We start from the raw sequence: 17,764 nt of genomic DNA on the forward strand, positions 1-17,764 counted from the left end.
ACATTTCAATCAAACCATTTTTTCTGTATTCACAAGTTGCTTAAAAAGCCCAGTGTGCCAGTTCATTAAATAGAGCACTCAATGTTTGCCCCAACTGAAAGCTAAACTTCAAGCTATCTCTAGAAGGTCACTGATAACCACTTATGAAACTGATACATCGAGGTACAGCATAATAAAAAAAATAAATAAATAATAAAAATGAAATCAGTACAAACAGCTTTTTCATTCCATTCACCTCGAAGTTCCTGGCAAACAAACTGTTCAATATTTCAAGGTTGGCAGACTCCTTGGAAATGCATTAATTATCTCTCTGGGCAGACACTAGGAGGCATTCTATCTAAAGGTTTTTACTAAAGGAAAAGGCAGTCCAGACATCCCACTTGACCGTGACTGTAACTCCAAGCAATATCCCAATAGATAATCAGAAATTAGGCGGGGATAGTTGTATCCCTGTGACAGTTGGCCTCATGACTGAATAAGGGAAAACACAAGTAGAAACATTCCATCATAATCTCAAGCTTTACTAAACAGGCCTGCATTGACATAAAGCACTGTACTTCAGGTGAATCAAAATCTGACCGTATCACATTTTTCACATCTTGTTGTAACTTGCATGTGCAGTGACAACATACCAGTCTCATATAAAGACAGGGTAATTATGTATTGCAAAAGGAACACTGATGCTTGGCAATGAATGACATCTTCATGGTCCTTGATGAAACAGTATACAGCACATTATGACAAATCAACAACAGCCTTCTATTTAGCCAAAATTACGGGTGATCTAAGGAAATTAATGCTGCTACAGTATGCAAAAAAATTACATAGTGACTCTCATGCCATCAGCAAAACTGCCTTGACCATTATTGGCATGTATGACCTCTTAATGGCAGACAAATGTGAAGTATTCAACAGTAAAATTTGTCAGAGCTTGATATTTTATTACAACCAATTAACCTTTATCAGAGTCAAGGATCCCTGAACACAAGGCCTCTAACATTTGGACTCTAAGTGCTTCAGCTACTGAAAAGATGCAAAAAGTGAACTCACCTACTGAAACACAATGTAACTATTTCATTCATATTTTGTTTTGCTTCCTTAATTAACTTTCAGAGCATGGGGAGATGGGTAGAGACAAACTCAGGAAAAAGCATAAAGTTGGAACCCAGACTACTATAAGGCACTTTGTATTAAATGGATTTTTACCACAAGGACATTTTGTTAACATTATTTTCAGTCTCTATTACACAGCATGAAGGATGAGGTCAGGCATAGTAATAAGTGGAAGGATTTATCATAGCATGTCCACTCATACATCAGAAAGGCAAAGTAATTGGTAAATGTGCCCAGTATTGTCCTTGTCATGTACCTTAAGTAGAAGGAAATTCTTAGAGCAATATCGCCATCTGCTGCAAAAAGAGATCAACAACCACACCAGCGAACGCAAGCAGGAGGCATACTGCTACTCAAAGCAAAAGCAACACACACACACAGGATCATCTGTAAAATGCAATTAAGAGACATTTGCAAATAGTGCAGGTTTTAAAACAGCCATAGAAAAATGTGGAGTAGATTTCAATGTTCAAGAAGCACTCAAGACAAAGTACTCAAAACCTTGTAATCACACTAAATTTGTGTGTGACCAAACAAAACTCCAAAATCCAAAGATGTTCCATTTACTATTGTATGTAAATGCTTTATGACAGCTTAAGGCTGACATCTCATCATGCCCACGTCATCACACGTTTACAATCAGCATCGTATTTTGACTCACATCCTCAAAACTGGATTGTGTTTTGTGTGACACAGCAGACATCTGTGGACCTCCACCTTCCCCACTGGGACGGACCAAACGTGGTCCTTTGAAGATGGTGTCTCTGTTTACCCGATAGATTTCATTAAATTAAGCTTACGTTAGGCCTCTTCTTTGCCTGATCAAAGCCACTGCTAAGAGCCAAGACATGCTGCTTCGTCTGACTCGAACAAGCCTGAGTCCATCAAATCCTTTTTAATTTTTTTTTTTTCCACACTCTGACTTACACATTTTGTGGTCAGGCTGACATCCCCTTCGGCTGCTACAATGCCTGTTTGTCATGGCCCAGCACCTTTAAGTCTCCCACTGTCCCCTCTATTATCGCAATGAAGCTGTCAGCCAAGCCAACAAAGCTACATCTCATATATACACCTTTGGGATGCCTGTGTGATAAGTTGTCTTCCTGGATGAAATGGCTGGGTTACTGAGGTCGACTTGGGCCCTGTCTGGAAAGGAGCAGGAATGAGGTCTCAAGCTGGCACACCGGTGGTAGAAAGACTTCAAACCACGGGTGAATGGGAGGATGAGAGAGCAGGTTAAGGGGGGAGACACCCGTGGGAGGCCAGTAGGGGGTGGGGTTGGGGGGGAGATTGGGTAGTGAGGGAGTGGAAAGGCCTTGATATCCACGGAAAGCACAACAAAGCCGGAGCTTTTTACATTAAAAAGAAAGGAGATTGCCTTTTTTCCACTAGACGCCTTTCGAGCCGAGTGTCATGTCCTCCCTAGGCCTGCAGGAAGTGAGAGGCTGAGCTCGGCTATAGCATTTGGCACATCTGAGGCACATCTGAGGGGGCTGAAGTTCTTGCCTTCTGAACACTTGCATCAGATTTACAGGAGACCAGATATACTAGATGTTACTGTGTGAAGTGGGTGATCCTAGTTTAAATGTACACTGATCTGACCACACCACACACAGGGGTGTAAAAATGAAAATTACTGTCAAACTGGGGAGTCACAGTTAGAAGCAGGCCAAAATTCTTTTATTCCTTATGCACTAAGACCATCCTACTGCTACCTTCTGCTTTGAATTTCAGTATCATAGGCCTCGACACATACAACTTACATACAACCTGTTAAGTATGCAGCAATATGGAAGTAAGAATCACAATGTAATCGTGTTTAGTAAAGTGAGTGGAGGAATGTTAACTTTTTTCCAGGTTAGAGAAACCCTTTTCCCCCCACATATGCCCCTAAGACAGGCATAAAAAAGCAAGTAATGAAAATTAGCACCAATATCAGCCACAGCAGGTGTTAACTGCTTGATGATTAAGCACGGTAAGTGTGGGGAGAAGAAAAGTTAAAGATTAATCATCAGCCAATTAAATGCCCATGGCGAGGAAAGCAAACTGTCTTGGCACAGAGATCTCGTCTGTGATCTCAGTTAGCACATCTCAGTGGTGTGTTCACAGATCACTAGCACATGATATCTCCATCCACATGGGTTGTTTATGCATGTTTGCTTGTTTGTTCTGCATTTGGAATAGTGATGGACTGGGGTGGGGCGGGGTGGGGCGTTATATTTCTAAATTTGATAGAGATTTTCAAAAGTATATTGTGGTTAATGATATTAAACGTGTTTGGGATAACGACTGGAGTGAAATATACACAGATTATTTTTGTTTGTCCGTGGAGCATGGTCTACAGTACTAAGACAAACGTTATATGTGTAAGTTCTACGTCATAATTCACAGAATTATTTTACATAATGTTCATAACAATATGCAAACTATGAAGTCAGTAAAACATTGATAATTCTATTTTGGGTACATATCATTGTCACAACTTTCATTTCATTTTGCAACAAACACAAAAACATTTTACTCTTGCCATTCTGATTATAACGCCTGTACTTTAAAGAAAAGCGGGTAAAATTGTGAATTTTTAAGGATTAGTTTGCAGTGATTTCCACTATTTCATGAAATCCTTTCTTTCAAGCATTAGCTACACAACATTAATAAATGCTCTACAGAAGCAGAGAAACAGTTCACATTTGACAGGAAAGCTAGACCTTCGATCCTTTTCCAAGGTTTTGAGCAAAGTTTGTTTCTTATTTTGCCAAAATCTAAAAGGTAACAAAACCACACTGAAACCACATTAACAACAAGGTTAAATACTGCACCTATCCCAGGTCAGCCTGTTGTGAATTTATTTAAAAGTTCTCAAATGTCCAATTCACTATTTATTTGCCCAACCCAGTCTGAGGTTGTGGATTTATTTCACATCACATTTGATTTGTGGAAGGACTCGCCTACTCTCGAGCTCAAGGTCAGCTGCATTCACACTACGGGTTTATTATCATGTGAGCCAACAGCACAACAAAACTGACAAAAGAAAACAATAGCAGACAAGAGAAAAAAAAAAATAAAGATATCATTAAAGATAAATATTTTTTTGCAAGGTACAGATCTGAATACCCACAATGATGGTTTACAGATATTTTTCAATATAAAGGTAATGAAAAAAGACAAAGAGACAAAAACAAGAATCGGAATCCACTGAATCATTTGCACCAGATAACTGCTTATTTTTATGATGTTACTGATTAAGTGAAGTACCTGGAGCAATATGGGTAGCCAACATAGTGGACTAAAAGCAAGTGACCCAAAAGACTGGGCTGTTCATTAAGCTTTGATAGAGGCTAGAGATCAAGACAAGACATACAGTGATTTATGAATTACTAAACGAGGCCAGATTCTGCTGCAACAACACAAACACACACAACCTGTTCTCAATAGGCATCACTTGCAAGTTCAAATACAAACAGTGTATTAACCTCGGTGGATGCACCACTGAGCTTCAGCATACGTCTGTTTGTGTGTGTAAGAGTGTGTGTGAGGGAGAGTGTTTGGTTGCGAGTCCAAACAATGGATGCGCATATAAACAATGACAACTTTTGACTAGGTATGCAAATGCATTTATAGTTATGTTACATAGATGCACATTTTGAAAATCACATTTTATAAGAATTTGCTAAATGTCAGTGTTGCATAACAGAGATTGATTAACAGAGATTTTATGAAGTGTTTGAGTACTTACAAAGTCTTTCTCCAGCTTCTCCATTTCCTGCTTGTAGCTCTTCAGTCTGCTGTTGTACATGGCTCGACTCTGGATGGGAATCTCCCGCACCTCCAGGTCCATCTGCTCCAGCTAAAACCCGCATTTAACAAACATGCATTAATATTTAATGATATTAAATTAATATTTATAATTTGTAATATAAAACATTACAAAACTGACAGGTTTACAGTTCACTCTGATCCAAATTTACATCAGGAAGGAATCAACCAGGTGAAATGTGTACTAATTATAATCATTTTCATAGCACTCGTGAACAGATACTATAAAATCTACACCTCCTTATTCTCTAATGATCGTATTTCACTTAACATCCACACATTTTTATAAATATTGCATTGCTAAGTCTAACAAAAAGGTTACTATCTATGGCAAAAGGTGCTCAAGATATAAACTGTGACAACTCTGAAAACATTAAACTTTCTGAAATGAGTTACTTCAGCGGCATTAACTTCAATATGGTCCAATGCTGATTGAAAAAAATAAATAAAAATGCCTCCTGCTCATGTCACTCAGCTGTGATAAAAGTTGCGACAGAGGAAGGCTGTTCTGTAAATAAATACACAATCAAATATGAGGGCCCCTTCACTGCAGCGACATGCACAGGCCCAACAATGTCAAAGTGAATGAAGTAAAAGTACATTTGATGCATGGCTAGACAGGTCTCTCTGTGGCGGATTTGGAGGAGACTAATCACTGTGACATAACAAGACAACTGCAACAACAATTTGTCTCTGTCAGGTGACTTTGCTCATTTTTAAAACAGGAACATGAAGACTCCCACCTCAAGATAATGGCTTGAAATGTGTCATAGGGGTGTCACTTAAAAGCAGATTACGGGAAAGCAATCATGTGAGGAGGAAGCCTCCATTCTGCCATGTGAAGTGTGTGTGCGAGTGTGTTTGCGTCTGAGTGTGTGTTTGCATGTCATGTCACCACCAGGATAATACAGGTGCTGTTGTCTGGTGCCAGTGAAAATTGTCCCCTCCCTCTTTCCACAAATTCATTATTTAGGAAATGGGAAGAGGAGAAAATTACTGATCAAAGACATACCAACTCTCTGACTTCTTCAAGCTGTTTGTCAACATTTAGAACCAGCTGTGTCTTCTCCTCTGAAAGGGAAAAAAACAGAAACATATTGATCAGCCGACAGAGGAACAGCGCTTCATGACAACAACCTAACTCCCCCACAACAGGGGAAGAGACGGGGGGAGAGAGAAAGAAAGAGACTGGGAGAAAACAACACACGAGGACACATTTGAAGATATATTTACACATTCTCTCCACACGACGAGCCAACATTTGATGTCTCTTACTTATTGGCGTCTATGAGGCCTTTGTTGGTTTCTGTTGAAGAGCAGTGAGACACCTCGTGCCAACTCAAAGGGAAGGGAGGTGTCAGCTTTGCTCAGTTGCCAGAAGTATGAGTCCCACTCAGAATGACTAACGCACCGTTCTGCACCTCACCCTGTGGCTGCTCTTCCACATTACCCATTGAAACTCATTAGGACTGGAGAGAGTTCCAAAGAAGCGTGTAAACCACAGTTCATCCCATTGTTATTTAAGGCAGCAACATCACCACTTAATTTCTGTACATACAAGAACTCGTCTTTGTTCTGAAATTAGCTCTTTGCCATAAAAGTAAACAACATGGAACACTGAGGTTTGGTTGTTTAACACTCAAACATCATTAATCAAACATTTTCAAAAGAAGATAAAAAGCACAGAAGATTGATCAAAACTCATGACATGAAATACATGACAAAATGTGTTTCAATACCTTAATTTAGGCATAATCACCAATAATCCCCTTCAACTTCATACTATATATTAAATATTAATAATTAAAAACGGTATACACTTCATACTAATAGTCATAGTAAACTGTTTCAGTAGTCTGTATACACACAAAAAAATCAATGTTCTTTAATATTTTATTCTAAGAGAAAATGATCCAATAACTGTAACAAAACATGTCAATCAAACCACGACTTTGGTATGTCACTGCTGATTAAACCTCACAAGAGAGTGTCTCTCTTGAGAATTAATACTTTTAACTCTTTCCAGCTGTGAGCAGCTCTTCCACGGTGAATGGTGTCCACGAAGAAAAAAAAGAAAAAAAAAACACAAAAAAGAAATGTATTTATTCTGACTACTGTAGAGTTTGAAAATGCCCACATTTTAGTTTTTTTATTTGTCACAAACCAAGGTTGATCTCGTCACTTTTACCAAATCATCACAATTTACATTATATGAAAAGCTTTATGTATGAATAGTAAAGATGGAGGTCTTGAGTTCTGCTCTAAGCCCTCTTCTTGCAAGTGTCCTTTAAGTCCAGCAAACTGAAACAAAACACTGTTTTAAGAACACCTGAAACTTTAAATCTCAGAACATAATAAAGACCAAGAAGTGACTACTGTCTGCCAAAAAAATGCAATTTCAGCAGGTAGCACTGATCAGCAGAAAAAGACACTGAAGAAAGCACTTAATGTCTTTGAACAGGCAGCCAATCTTAGGAAATCAGTTTTGGCATGTCTTTGGGATATCAGCATGTCAGTGTTCCACAATGCAAGCAGAAAAGAGGTGAAACAAGAGAGTACTCTTACATTTTCTCTCTCAAAAACAAAGTCACTCAGAAAATCTTAATAGTGATCAATTCAAATATTTCTTATTTCAATTAGTGCAATTTTATATTTATTTAGAAAAATAATAATTTACCTGAGAATGTATTTAAAATAAAACATGGATATGAAAATATTTTATATTTTATATTTTTAAATAAATCAATTATCATGAGCAGAACCTAACAGTTCTTTAACCCGATAAATAATTAACAGCATTTTATATGTAAAGTCAACAAAACTTAAAGCTCCAAAGCAAATCACAATGCTACCAGTTGTGGGACTGCAATCTCATAAAAAAGCGGAGCTAAGATCTTCATTTCTCAGGCACCATGGGCCAACATTACCTTTTGCCAGTTCTAAAATTCATTTTTAAAACCCATGTCCAACCTCACAACCTACACAGTAAACAGCCAGAGGCAATTCACTGAAAGGTGAGATGGTCTTTCCTTGCTCAAACTCAGGCCCAAGCCAGAGTGCTGTGAAATATGTATGGATTTTTACCAAGACTACAACCTGCTGACAGACGGATGAGGACTTTTGTACACAGAGGTATAGCAAATAATGAAGAAATAGGGCTTGGCAATTTTTATTTTTTTTTTTTAACTTAAAAAATGTTCCACATTTGAGTTACAATGATTGACAGTCAATCTCTTGCCATGAACACTCAAAGGTGGAAAAAAAATGGCATTCATGTTTCATGGAACAAGGCCTAATATTTCATTGCATTCTTATTCGAATGTTCCTTGAACCTTAGGTTTTGGGGGATGGTGACAAATAAATATATAAACACATATTCATTTGACTATTACATGAATGAAGACAGTCAAGGACATTTTTTCCACACGCCACGGCCATTATCAGCAATTGTGCACATGTGAAATAGAGAGATACAACAACAGCAATGACAAAAGCCCTTTGTTTGGAGCTATATTAACGTATTAAATAGAGTGCTGTCACACCATGGGCAAAATTCAGCCACTTCAGGAAGAAGAGCCAGAGGGGGCTTAAGAAAGGACGAGAAGAAAAACCTTAATGAGAGGGAAGGGAATTGAAATTCAACTGTAAACTATTCTGTTGGTGGCAGAAAACATAGAACTACTACTTATGGTTGCAATGTGTTTCCTGGCTTTGTACATATTCATATGGGCCTACACTGACACAGTTAACAGATGGCAAGAGGAAGCAATGTGGAATTACTCTGTGGAATGGGCTGCCATGATTCTTCAAAGACGCCAATTCCAAACCAGAAATATTCAGTCAGCCGAGGTTTTGTGAGAGGCAGTGCCCTTTGAAAAACCAATGAGCAAATACGAGCCCAGAGTAGAAGATAAACATCCTAAGTAGGGGTTTGAAGCAGTTTTAGCCAGCAAAAGTAAAACTACCAGTTTAAACTGGGAGCAGCAGTCAACTAGTTGTAGACAATACAATTTTGTCCACAGCCACTGCTTTTACAATATTTTGCACATGAAAATACAATATTTTCATATGCATAATATTGATGCTTAATATCTTACAGATATCTCAAAAATAAGCGGTGTATTCACACTGCAAAATTATAGTTAGACTTAAAAGAAAAGAAAAGCTGTTTAAAACCAGAATTAAAACCAGCAATGACTTTTTATTTTTACATGACTATTGACTATTTTAGCTCCACTTCCAACCGAAATAGATATTCAGTGACATAATACTAACTCAAATTCATGTGTGTGTAAGACAGTGTTTCATCAGTGTAAATAAGGACAGCTGAATGCCGGCACAATGATGGCTGAGTGACGATGCCTGTTTTTAACAGCTCTATAAATGTAGTGGGGAAAACAAGTCAAGTCTTTGAATGTGAGAATATAGTCTCTTACAGTAAACATACCCCATATCCCAGCAAGCTGAATGAGCAACAATAGAACCTAATCAAAAATAATGTTTTAGAATAACAGGAAAACATTTTGACAAGAAACAAACCTGGTAAAATAGGTGCATCAGCTTTACCAGACACGCTGACTGAGGAAAGTTACTGTGTGAGTCTGTAGTGTAGCCATATATCAGCCCTCCTGAGAATCATTTTGTATAATGTAAATACTTACTGTAATAAACTGCCTGTCTGAAATATTAATCTTCTTATTAGCTGGATGGACTGAAAATTTAGTACAGTAAGACAAGAAGAAAATGTTTCTCATACCTAAAGTCTTTTTGCTATGTGGCAGACAGAAGCTTGCATCTTACATCTTTCTTGCCCTTTATACATAAAGGTGTGCCTGCTGCCACCTGCACATAAATCTGCTTTAATTTGCTGGCATGTGTGCACTGCTGCACCTATTTATTATTACACATTGTTGTTAAAAGGTTTTTCCCAATGTGTACATATGTCACAATCTGAAATTAATATAGATTTTCTAGGAATCAAGAGATTCAGAGTGGGACTCAATAGCTGTCATCTTGTTACAAGCTCAAATCAGACTGATTAACCATACAAGTGTCATCCCCTGTTCTCTCCCCCTTATAATGTCTTTCTTGCCTGTATAGGAACTCTGATAAATGTAGCAAACCATATCAAACGCCCTGAAATATCTGTGACCAAGCTGCCTATATTGGACAGCCACTCAGAAAAAAAAATATTTACAATGTGAGCATACCAGACCCAGCCATATGAGTACAGAAACTATATCAGCTGCATGAGTGTAATCCATCAACAGAGTACGAGAAACAAGTCCACCAAACCACCAAAACAATGAATAGAATAGAATAGAATAGAATTTTATTTGCCATTTGCACAGATACACTGCAGTACATGTGCATTGGAATTCTTGTGCATCCCTCCCCAGAGTCAAGCTTAAGGTTAAAATAATACGATAAAATAAGAAATAAAATAAAATAATCAAGAAATAAATAATACAAAAGAAGAGTAAGATAGTGCACTTAGAATACTGGAAGATTCTTAAGAAAGTTAAGAAAATTAGGTGCCTAATATAGGCACACTGTCACTTCCTGTATGTGATGTTTCACGTGGTGATCTTAACAGGCATATTGCACATGGTGATATTGCAAATATTTTAGAATATTTTGAATTGTTTCACATGGTGAATATAAGGACATATTTCACATAGTGATAACAGATTGTTTGCAATGCATTTGTGTGAAATAACAGATATTGATTTGGCTGAATGGGTACTCTCATCTGAACCCTTGAAAATACATAAAGAAAATTAAATTTGGTAGATAGTGTCATTCATCTTTCCATCTCTTTTTTACACCTGCATATTAAACTTCACAGTCACTGGTGTTGGAACCTGTTCAAACATTCACTGGGAAGACAGCAGTCTTACAACAAACTTATTCACACCTACAGCCGTTTTATCACGACCAGAGCACCTGATCCACACGTCTCTAGAGTGCTAAAGCGAAACCACATGCCAGCAGGCCTTCTTACTTGTCTTAACATTTATGATGGCTCTGTTCTATTTAGGTGCCCCAGTGAGACAAACATGCACAGTACCAGGCCCTTGATGAAAGGCAGTCCTCATATATGATGTTATTAATTACACCTGTGTTTTTCCTGCTTTGGCATGTCAAGTTGTCTGCCAGGAAAGAGCCTACTCTCCTACTCTACAACTCTTATTGTAAGGTGACAACACTTACTACCCTGCATAAGCTAATGCTGTTATGGATGGGCTGCTGTGCTGTCAGGATCATTCAAAAATCCAGTTTTCCAATAGTGTCCTTTCATTATAAACTGTTTAGTTTCACATAACATTAACTGTAACTAAGATTTATAACATGCTATTTGCTTCTAAAGTCAGTGCTTCCCATTTTCACACTGAGTCAATTAAATACATATCAAGCGAATAACCACGCCACTAACAGGGGATGTGGTTCTTTTATAAAGTACTATAAGAACACTATAGCTGCTTCACCATTTAGTGCGACATTTTTAACAGAAGATAACATGGTACAGCGATGAGATAACTCAACAAGTAAGCTATACCTGCTACCGTTAGCTTGCCAGCTAACTGATAGCTAGCTCCAGCTCATCGATTCCAGCTAATAAATATAGTTGCCTTACCTCCACTTAGTTTGGGAATTCTGCCAATTTTGTTAGTTACTTCTGCTGTAATGGTTCCGAAGTCCTGCTCGTATGCTTCAAAGTCGGAAGACATGTTGATGTTTAAGTTTAAAACAGGTGGCTTTCTGGTTGACAGTTAGCTCAGAATAATAACAACAAGGCTCAGATGGAGTCCCTTCCTTGAGTCACACTAATATGTGCTCGGCATGGACCTAGACTTTGTTCTTATTTTTTTTTTTTTTTCCGACACTGAAAGTGGTTCAGCAAGTGGATCGAAAATATCGTTCACGTTTATTATTATTTTATTATCATTTTACCGGACTGGAATAGATAAATTATTTTCCCAGTTCTGTGAGCGTTAAGAAATAAGTTGCTTGAATTAAAATGTGCGCAAGTGGGTTAAGGGTAATTGTTTCTGACACACCATGAGAAAGGTTCCCCTTTGCACACAGAAGAAATAGAAGAAAAACAACAAGGAAGTGGCCAGGTTGGTCATTTAAAGTGACAGCTTTTTCTCCATTCATAAAAACCGTGCATTGACGTTTACGAGTCAGCATTTGTTATATCTTTAATATGCAGTATTAACAGTTGCACCTTGTGGCACCGGTCCAGCCTGGTACGTTAGTCTTAACAAGCTGGCGAACATGCTAGCTAACCAGCTAGCTGTTAGCACAGCTTCTAAAATGAATCACAATTTTTAGCCAAAGGTAAAATAACTTATTTGAACTAATCTTTTGATTTCTTTCACTAGATTGGTCTCACTTGGCCTGTCTGGTGAATGCGATGGGAAGTGCTTACGATTACACTTAATGTTGCAGTGCTCTCTTTTTGATGCGAATTAGCTTGCTTGGGGACATAAGCTAATTACTTAAGTCGCTGTTGAGCAAATACTGGGGATTTACATCCAGTGAGTCACTCGTCTAGAACTGTTGTAATGTGCAGCACCATACACTGTGGTGTGTAATATATTTATCACGTTTATTGTGCTTGATTCTAAGCGGTTGCCTAAAAAGCAAAATATTAGTCATTTAGGGAGGTTCTTGATCTACAGTATTTCAGTATGGCAGAGATGACCAAGATGTGAATTGTAAAACAAATGTCAAGAACCACAAAATTGTAATATAATCAAGAGTGTGAGAAATATTGTGTACATCTGATATAATAATTTCAGAATAACTTGAATCAACACCTCTCTGAAACTGTCCCAACAAAAACTGAACATTATATACAGTTGGTGTATAAATTGTGCAGACAGTGGAGGCTCATCATAGTTTATCTGTCAAGCTTTAGGATTTATTGATATTAAAGAAACAAACAAACATATCTACAGTAGCAAAATATTTCACAGTTAAATACATACAGTTTGTTACAAAAATAACAGCACTGGTTGTTGTGATGCTTTAAATTTATTCTCTTTCTCTCTTTGTATTAGATGGGGAATTTGAGTTTGTCAAAAGGATAGTGTGCTCCGAAGATCGGCCGGGGAGGATGCTGCTTTTTGTCAGGCCAAGGAATAATGGGACACAAAGGGCCCCAGTAACTCATGACCAGGCCAGCTGCCGGGTACTCAGAAGACGAGAAAAAATATGTGCATCGCCTGCACCGCTGACTTTGCAAGATAGTAGAGGAAAAAAGTAACACAATATTCGAGCTTGGTCAAAACATTTCAGGAACTCAATAGCCAAAATATTAGTACTAACTTTGTGGTGAAAAAATGAACTTCCTGTCAACTTTTGTGACATTTGAGAACCTCCATGAGGTCCGGAGATTGTGTCACTGGGGTCCAGTCATAGCCCTGTCTGTCATTGCTATTTGCTCCACCATGGCTATTTTGGACTCCATTATCTGGTACTGGCCACTAGACAGTACAGGAGGCAGCATTAACTTCATCATGCTCATCAACTGGACTGTCCTCATTCTCTACAACTACTTCAATGCTATGTTTGTTGGACCTGGGTACATTCCCCTTGGCTGGAAGCCAGTAAGGAAAAAGCCCTTTTACATTTTTCACTGGTGTTTGTTTAGATAGTGTAAAGACCAGTAAAGTACAGTTTGGTACCATATAATGAAAAGTAAAACCATTGAATCATTGGAAAGTAGCATCACACTTTTGACTTATCTGTTTAACAGGAGAATCAACAGGATGCCCAGTACCTGCAGTACTGCAGAGTGTGCCAAGGTTACAAGGCTCCAAGATCCCACCACTGTCGCAAGTGTAACAGGTAGCTACATTTATTACCAAAGTAAGAGTAGGTTTTCTCTCATCTTTGAGAAGGACTAAAAGAAAACAAAAGAGCGCCACTACAGCGAATAACTGAGCTATTTCCAGCACACTAAACTAAAGCTAGCTCACGCTTATGCATTTCCTACTGCTGTGAAGTGCATGCTTCCGCTGCTTATTCAGTGCTGGAAAGTGTCTTTGTGGCATTTGAAGTTCACACTTGAATTGTCCCAATCACTGCACATTGCAGTAGACAAGAGCTGTAAACACACGGAGTGGTAATAGGTAATGTGGATAACCCAAGCCTGTAATTTAAATCTATTTTTGTCTCTCAATCAGCTGCTACATTATCTGTATTCTTATTCTGAAAAAAAAAGATGTAGTGTGGCTTGCTGATGAACTTGTCACTCTATGTCCTCCCAAACAACCAGTCAATTCCCCCAGCACTCCTCTCCTCCTCTGCCTCCCCTCCCACAGGTGTGTGATGAAGATGGACCACCACTGCCCCTGGATCAACAACTGCTGTGGCCACCTGAACCACGCCTACTTCACCAGCTTCCTGCTGCTGGCTCCTCTGGGCTGCTCACATGCTGCCATCATCTTCATTATGACCATGTACACACAGCTGTATGAGAGGGTCAGTAGTTTCCTAACCCCACTATGCCATGCTTTTGATGCCCTGTTATCACCACAGCTTTCCTCCAGACAGAGTTGCCTCATTCGTTTTATCATTTGATGCTGAAGTTAGCACACATGTCAAGCTCTTTTCTTTATCCTCACTGCAGATATCATTTGGCTGGAGCACAGTGAAGATTGACATGAGTGCTGTGCGTCAATTCCAGCCCCTCATGCCCTTCAGTGTGCCCGCATTTGCTGCCACACTCTTTGCCTTAGGCTTGGCACTGGGCACTACTATTGCTGTTGGCATGCTTTTCTTCATACAGGTAAATTTTTCATAAGGCTTGCACTGGTGTTTTCAATTCACACAAGCTGTTGGCTTTAGAAAATGGTATTTAACATGATCATTTTATCACTAACCTTGCTCAGTTTTCACTAGAAAACAAAAGTAGTTTGGAAAACATTGGGTGAAAAAATAATCAGCACATTATGACAGGCATTTATATGATGATGTCATTTGCTGCATTTCAAAATTCCCACACCACATAATTAAATGTGGTGTATCAGATGTAAAAATGAAGCATGGTTCTAAAACTTTACTTGCAAACACTGTAACAAAAAAAATTAATAAAAACGTAGAACATAGCCCAAAAAACCATTGATTTATACATGTGAGAGTCAGACAAAATCTAAATTTACACGATTGAAGAAAATATAAGTTTTCCCTGATAATAAAACAGTTTGTCTTTTTCAGATGAAAGTCATCATTCGAAATAAGACCTCGATCGAGTCCTGGATCGAGGAAAAGGTTGGAAAGTCTCTTTGATTTCCAGTGACTTTGTTTTGTGATGAAATTTCATGATGTTAATGTAATGTGTTTTTTTTTATTGTTGAATCTAGAAACAATAATCTAGGATGTCAAAGTGGTTTTCTATTCATTGAAAGATTTATAAGTAATGTAAAGTTTAAAGTCACTTTTATAATCAAGGCACACAAGTTCCAGAATCACCTGACAGTACAACATAGTACGGCGATTACAGAAATTTAACACCACCCCATCCACCCGATCCCTATGACACACATACACACACTTCCATTGCCCGTGTCTTTTCCACTAGGCCAAAGACAGAATACAGCACTACCAAACAGGGGAGGAGTTCATCTTCCCTTATGACCTCGGCAGCCGCTGGCTGAATTTCAAGCAAGTGTTCACGTGGTCAGGGACGCCTAAGGGTGACGGCATTGAATGGCCAGTCCATCCCAAGTGTCACCAGCACACCTTAACAGTAGGTTCAGTTTTATTTGCTGAGTTTGGAAATGCTCAAACCGCTGTTTTTATCTTGTCTGTTACTCTTCTCATGTGAATAGTGGAATATATTTTAAGGTTAAAAAATAAATTATTGTGAATTTGTGGGAAATGCTGTTGGACCAATAGTTGCTATGATTAGTCCTACTAATACATTTCATGTTAAACTGAGATAAAAGTGGCATTGTCAAACAATAGTGACTTTAATTGTGTTGTTCCTATTTAAACAGATAGAGCAACTGAAGCAGAAAGCTGATAAACGAGTGAGAAGTGTAAGTACCAGCCAAATCCGCATTGTAACATGATGGTCTGAATCAGGATTTTTCATTTGAGCACAGAGGACCACAATCATTATTATCTTTTAACTTCAGGAAACACTTTGCTTCACCACACCTACCTTGAAAACAGAATAATAAGACAGCAGGAAGGAAGCTAAACAGTCATTGTTTACTTCAGACCTAAGAAAACAGATTGAAAAAGCCACTTGTCCTGCACTGTAGAAACATCAAAACAGTAGCTACTGGCTGCACTTACAGTTTGCAAAAAGATGAAAAACACTATTACATATCACAGATTGTCAGATGGTTTTAATGCATCAAGATCAAGGACCATGACTTTATAAACACACACATTGTATCTTGTCTGAATTTACTCGTTGTTAGACCAGTAGAATAACCAGATATCCTGTATACCTCGACCAGCAGGTCCAGTACCGGGCAGTGGAGGACTATAACGGAGCTTGCTGCCCTCTCAGCAAAGGTCTCCAAACCTTTTTCAGAACCCCTTGCACCGAGGAGCCCAGGATCCCCCTCAGCAAGGGGGACACTATCCTAGCCACCCGGGGCACCAAGTACGTTTATCCACACAGCAATATAATGGTGCTCATAATGGTTGTTTGTCAAGGAGTAATGGATCAAAACTATGTTGTTTTTGTCCGTGTGAGTTATGCTAATCAGTGTTCCTTCCTCTTTAGATGGTGGATGTATGGAGACAAAATTCTGAGCGAGGAGCAAATCAAAGGTAAAAATGAAAACGACATATGCTTTTGCTGTTGTTTGAATTATGTTTTAAAATTCATGTTAACAGGGTCCTTTCTTTCTGTTTTGGCTTTCAGTGGGAGAGCGTGTAAGGGGGTGGTTTCCAAGGCGATGTGTGGAGAAGTGCCATTATGACACAGCTGCCAGTGATAGCACCAGCGAAAAGAAAGTAAATTAATATATTTCAACTGGCTTTATGTAGAGCCGGGGAGTTAAACTGAACAGAAAGTGTCATAAAGTTACATCCACTGAAGATGTCATGCCTGATGCTGCAGGCTCACCATCAAGAATTTCATACCTTGACTAAAATTTCTCACGTTTCAGTACCAACTTGAATTTTTTTAAAGGCAATGTAGTCTTCTAAATCTTACTGAGCACTTTGCTGTCAATTAATGTCTTGAAGAGGACTGCAGAGTTCATGAGAACGACTGGTCCCGTGGGTTCAGTTTGACTCCTCTGACCAAAAGTAACACCCAGCAAGAGTCTTAATTTCCAACAATTGCCACCAGGCTTTAATGTGACGTCATTGTGATTACATGACTTTTTACTTGAATATGTTGTGTTTACTGGTTGATGTCCTTTTTTGCTAATTATGCAATGCCTCTGCCCAGCTAACCCCAGGGCTTCGTCATGCAACTCTTTCTACAGTATGGATTCATTTCTTTTTATTATTTTTGTAAAAACAAATTGTTGGCCTCAAAGTATAAATTGAAAATTAAAAAAAATCTTCCGCAAGAGTTGTTGTTTGCCTCAGTCTTTGTGAAATTGTGATTTGTGGACTAATGGGATGATTTTCAGGCCTACGCTGAGTGGCCATTGGATATAACCTCTGCACTGCATTAGTTAGAAATTAGTTTTAAGGACATTTTCATGAATATCTTTTTTTTTGTTTGTTTGTTTACTTTATAACAGTTTTGACTGCTTTAACTAGTGTATTTCTCTTTTGTATTTATCTGCAAACATGCTAAATAAAAGTACATGTTTGAGAGCTGTATGAAACATTTAGGAAAAACACA

At 38.4% G+C, this 17,764-nt stretch overlaps 2 protein-coding genes across 6 annotated transcripts in view; one reads left to right on the forward strand and one right to left on the reverse strand.

Annotated features, from left to right (window-relative positions):
* The window catches only part of vti1a (vesicle transport through interaction with t-SNAREs 1A), a 110,085-nt gene extending 98,347 nt beyond the window's left edge, over positions 1–11,738 (reverse strand). For all 3 annotated transcript variants that reach the window (XM_041067284.1, XM_041067286.1, XM_041067285.1), the window contains exons 1-3: positions 11,567–11,738; positions 5,942–6,000; positions 4,850–4,960 (exon numbers count right to left, since the gene is read on the reverse strand). In XM_041067284.1, coding sequence (XP_040923218.1) covers positions 4,850–4,960; positions 5,942–6,000; positions 11,567–11,660 — 264 coding nt within the window. In that variant the 5' untranslated portion in view covers positions 11,661–11,738. The remainder of the gene's footprint in view (positions 1–4,849; positions 4,961–5,941; positions 6,001–11,566) is intronic.
* Positions 11,739–11,928: 190 nt separating this feature from the next.
* On the forward strand, positions 11,929–17,485 carry zdhhc6 (zinc finger DHHC-type palmitoyltransferase 6). 3 transcript variants are annotated; one of them, XM_041029588.1, is made up of 11 exons: positions 11,929–12,053; positions 12,999–13,547; positions 13,697–13,788; positions 14,265–14,424; positions 14,573–14,731; positions 15,160–15,213; positions 15,524–15,691; positions 15,942–15,983; positions 16,413–16,561; positions 16,685–16,731; positions 16,826–17,485. In XM_041029588.1, the coding sequence occupies exons 2-11, from the start codon at positions 13,281–13,283 to the stop codon at positions 16,924–16,926; spliced, it is 1,239 nt and encodes a 412-aa protein (XP_040885522.1). In that variant the 5' UTR covers positions 11,929–12,053; positions 12,999–13,280; the 3' UTR covers positions 16,927–17,485. The 3 variants fall into 3 exon arrangements, with proteins under 3 accessions (XP_040885522.1, XP_040885523.1, XP_040885521.1); XM_041029589.1 differs by lacking the exon at positions 11,929–12,053 and adding an exon at positions 12,171–12,273 and having other exon boundaries at positions 16,416–16,561; XM_041029587.1 differs by lacking the exon at positions 11,929–12,053 and adding an exon at positions 12,173–12,273.
* Positions 17,486–17,764: the final 279 nt, after the last annotated feature.

This window comes from Toxotes jaculatrix, chromosome 21, assembly GCF_017976425.1.
Source record: "Toxotes jaculatrix isolate fToxJac2 chromosome 21, fToxJac2.pri, whole genome shotgun sequence".
NCBI classification, from domain to species: Eukaryota; Metazoa; Chordata; class Actinopteri; family Toxotidae; genus Toxotes; species Toxotes jaculatrix.

Excerpts from the sequence above, each read along its gene's own strand:
- zdhhc6 (XM_041029588.1), top strand. The coding sequence starts at position 13,281 with ATGAACTTCCTGTCAACTTTTGTGACATTTGAGAACCTCCATGAGGTC. Across the intron at positions 14,425-14,572 it reads ACACACAGCTGTATGAGAGG|ATATCATTTGGCTGGAGCAC; the intron begins GTCAGTAGTTTC and ends TCCTCACTGCAG. Across the intron at positions 14,732-15,159 it reads GCATGCTTTTCTTCATACAG|ATGAAAGTCATCATTCGAAA; the intron begins GTAAATTTTTCA and ends TGTCTTTTTCAG.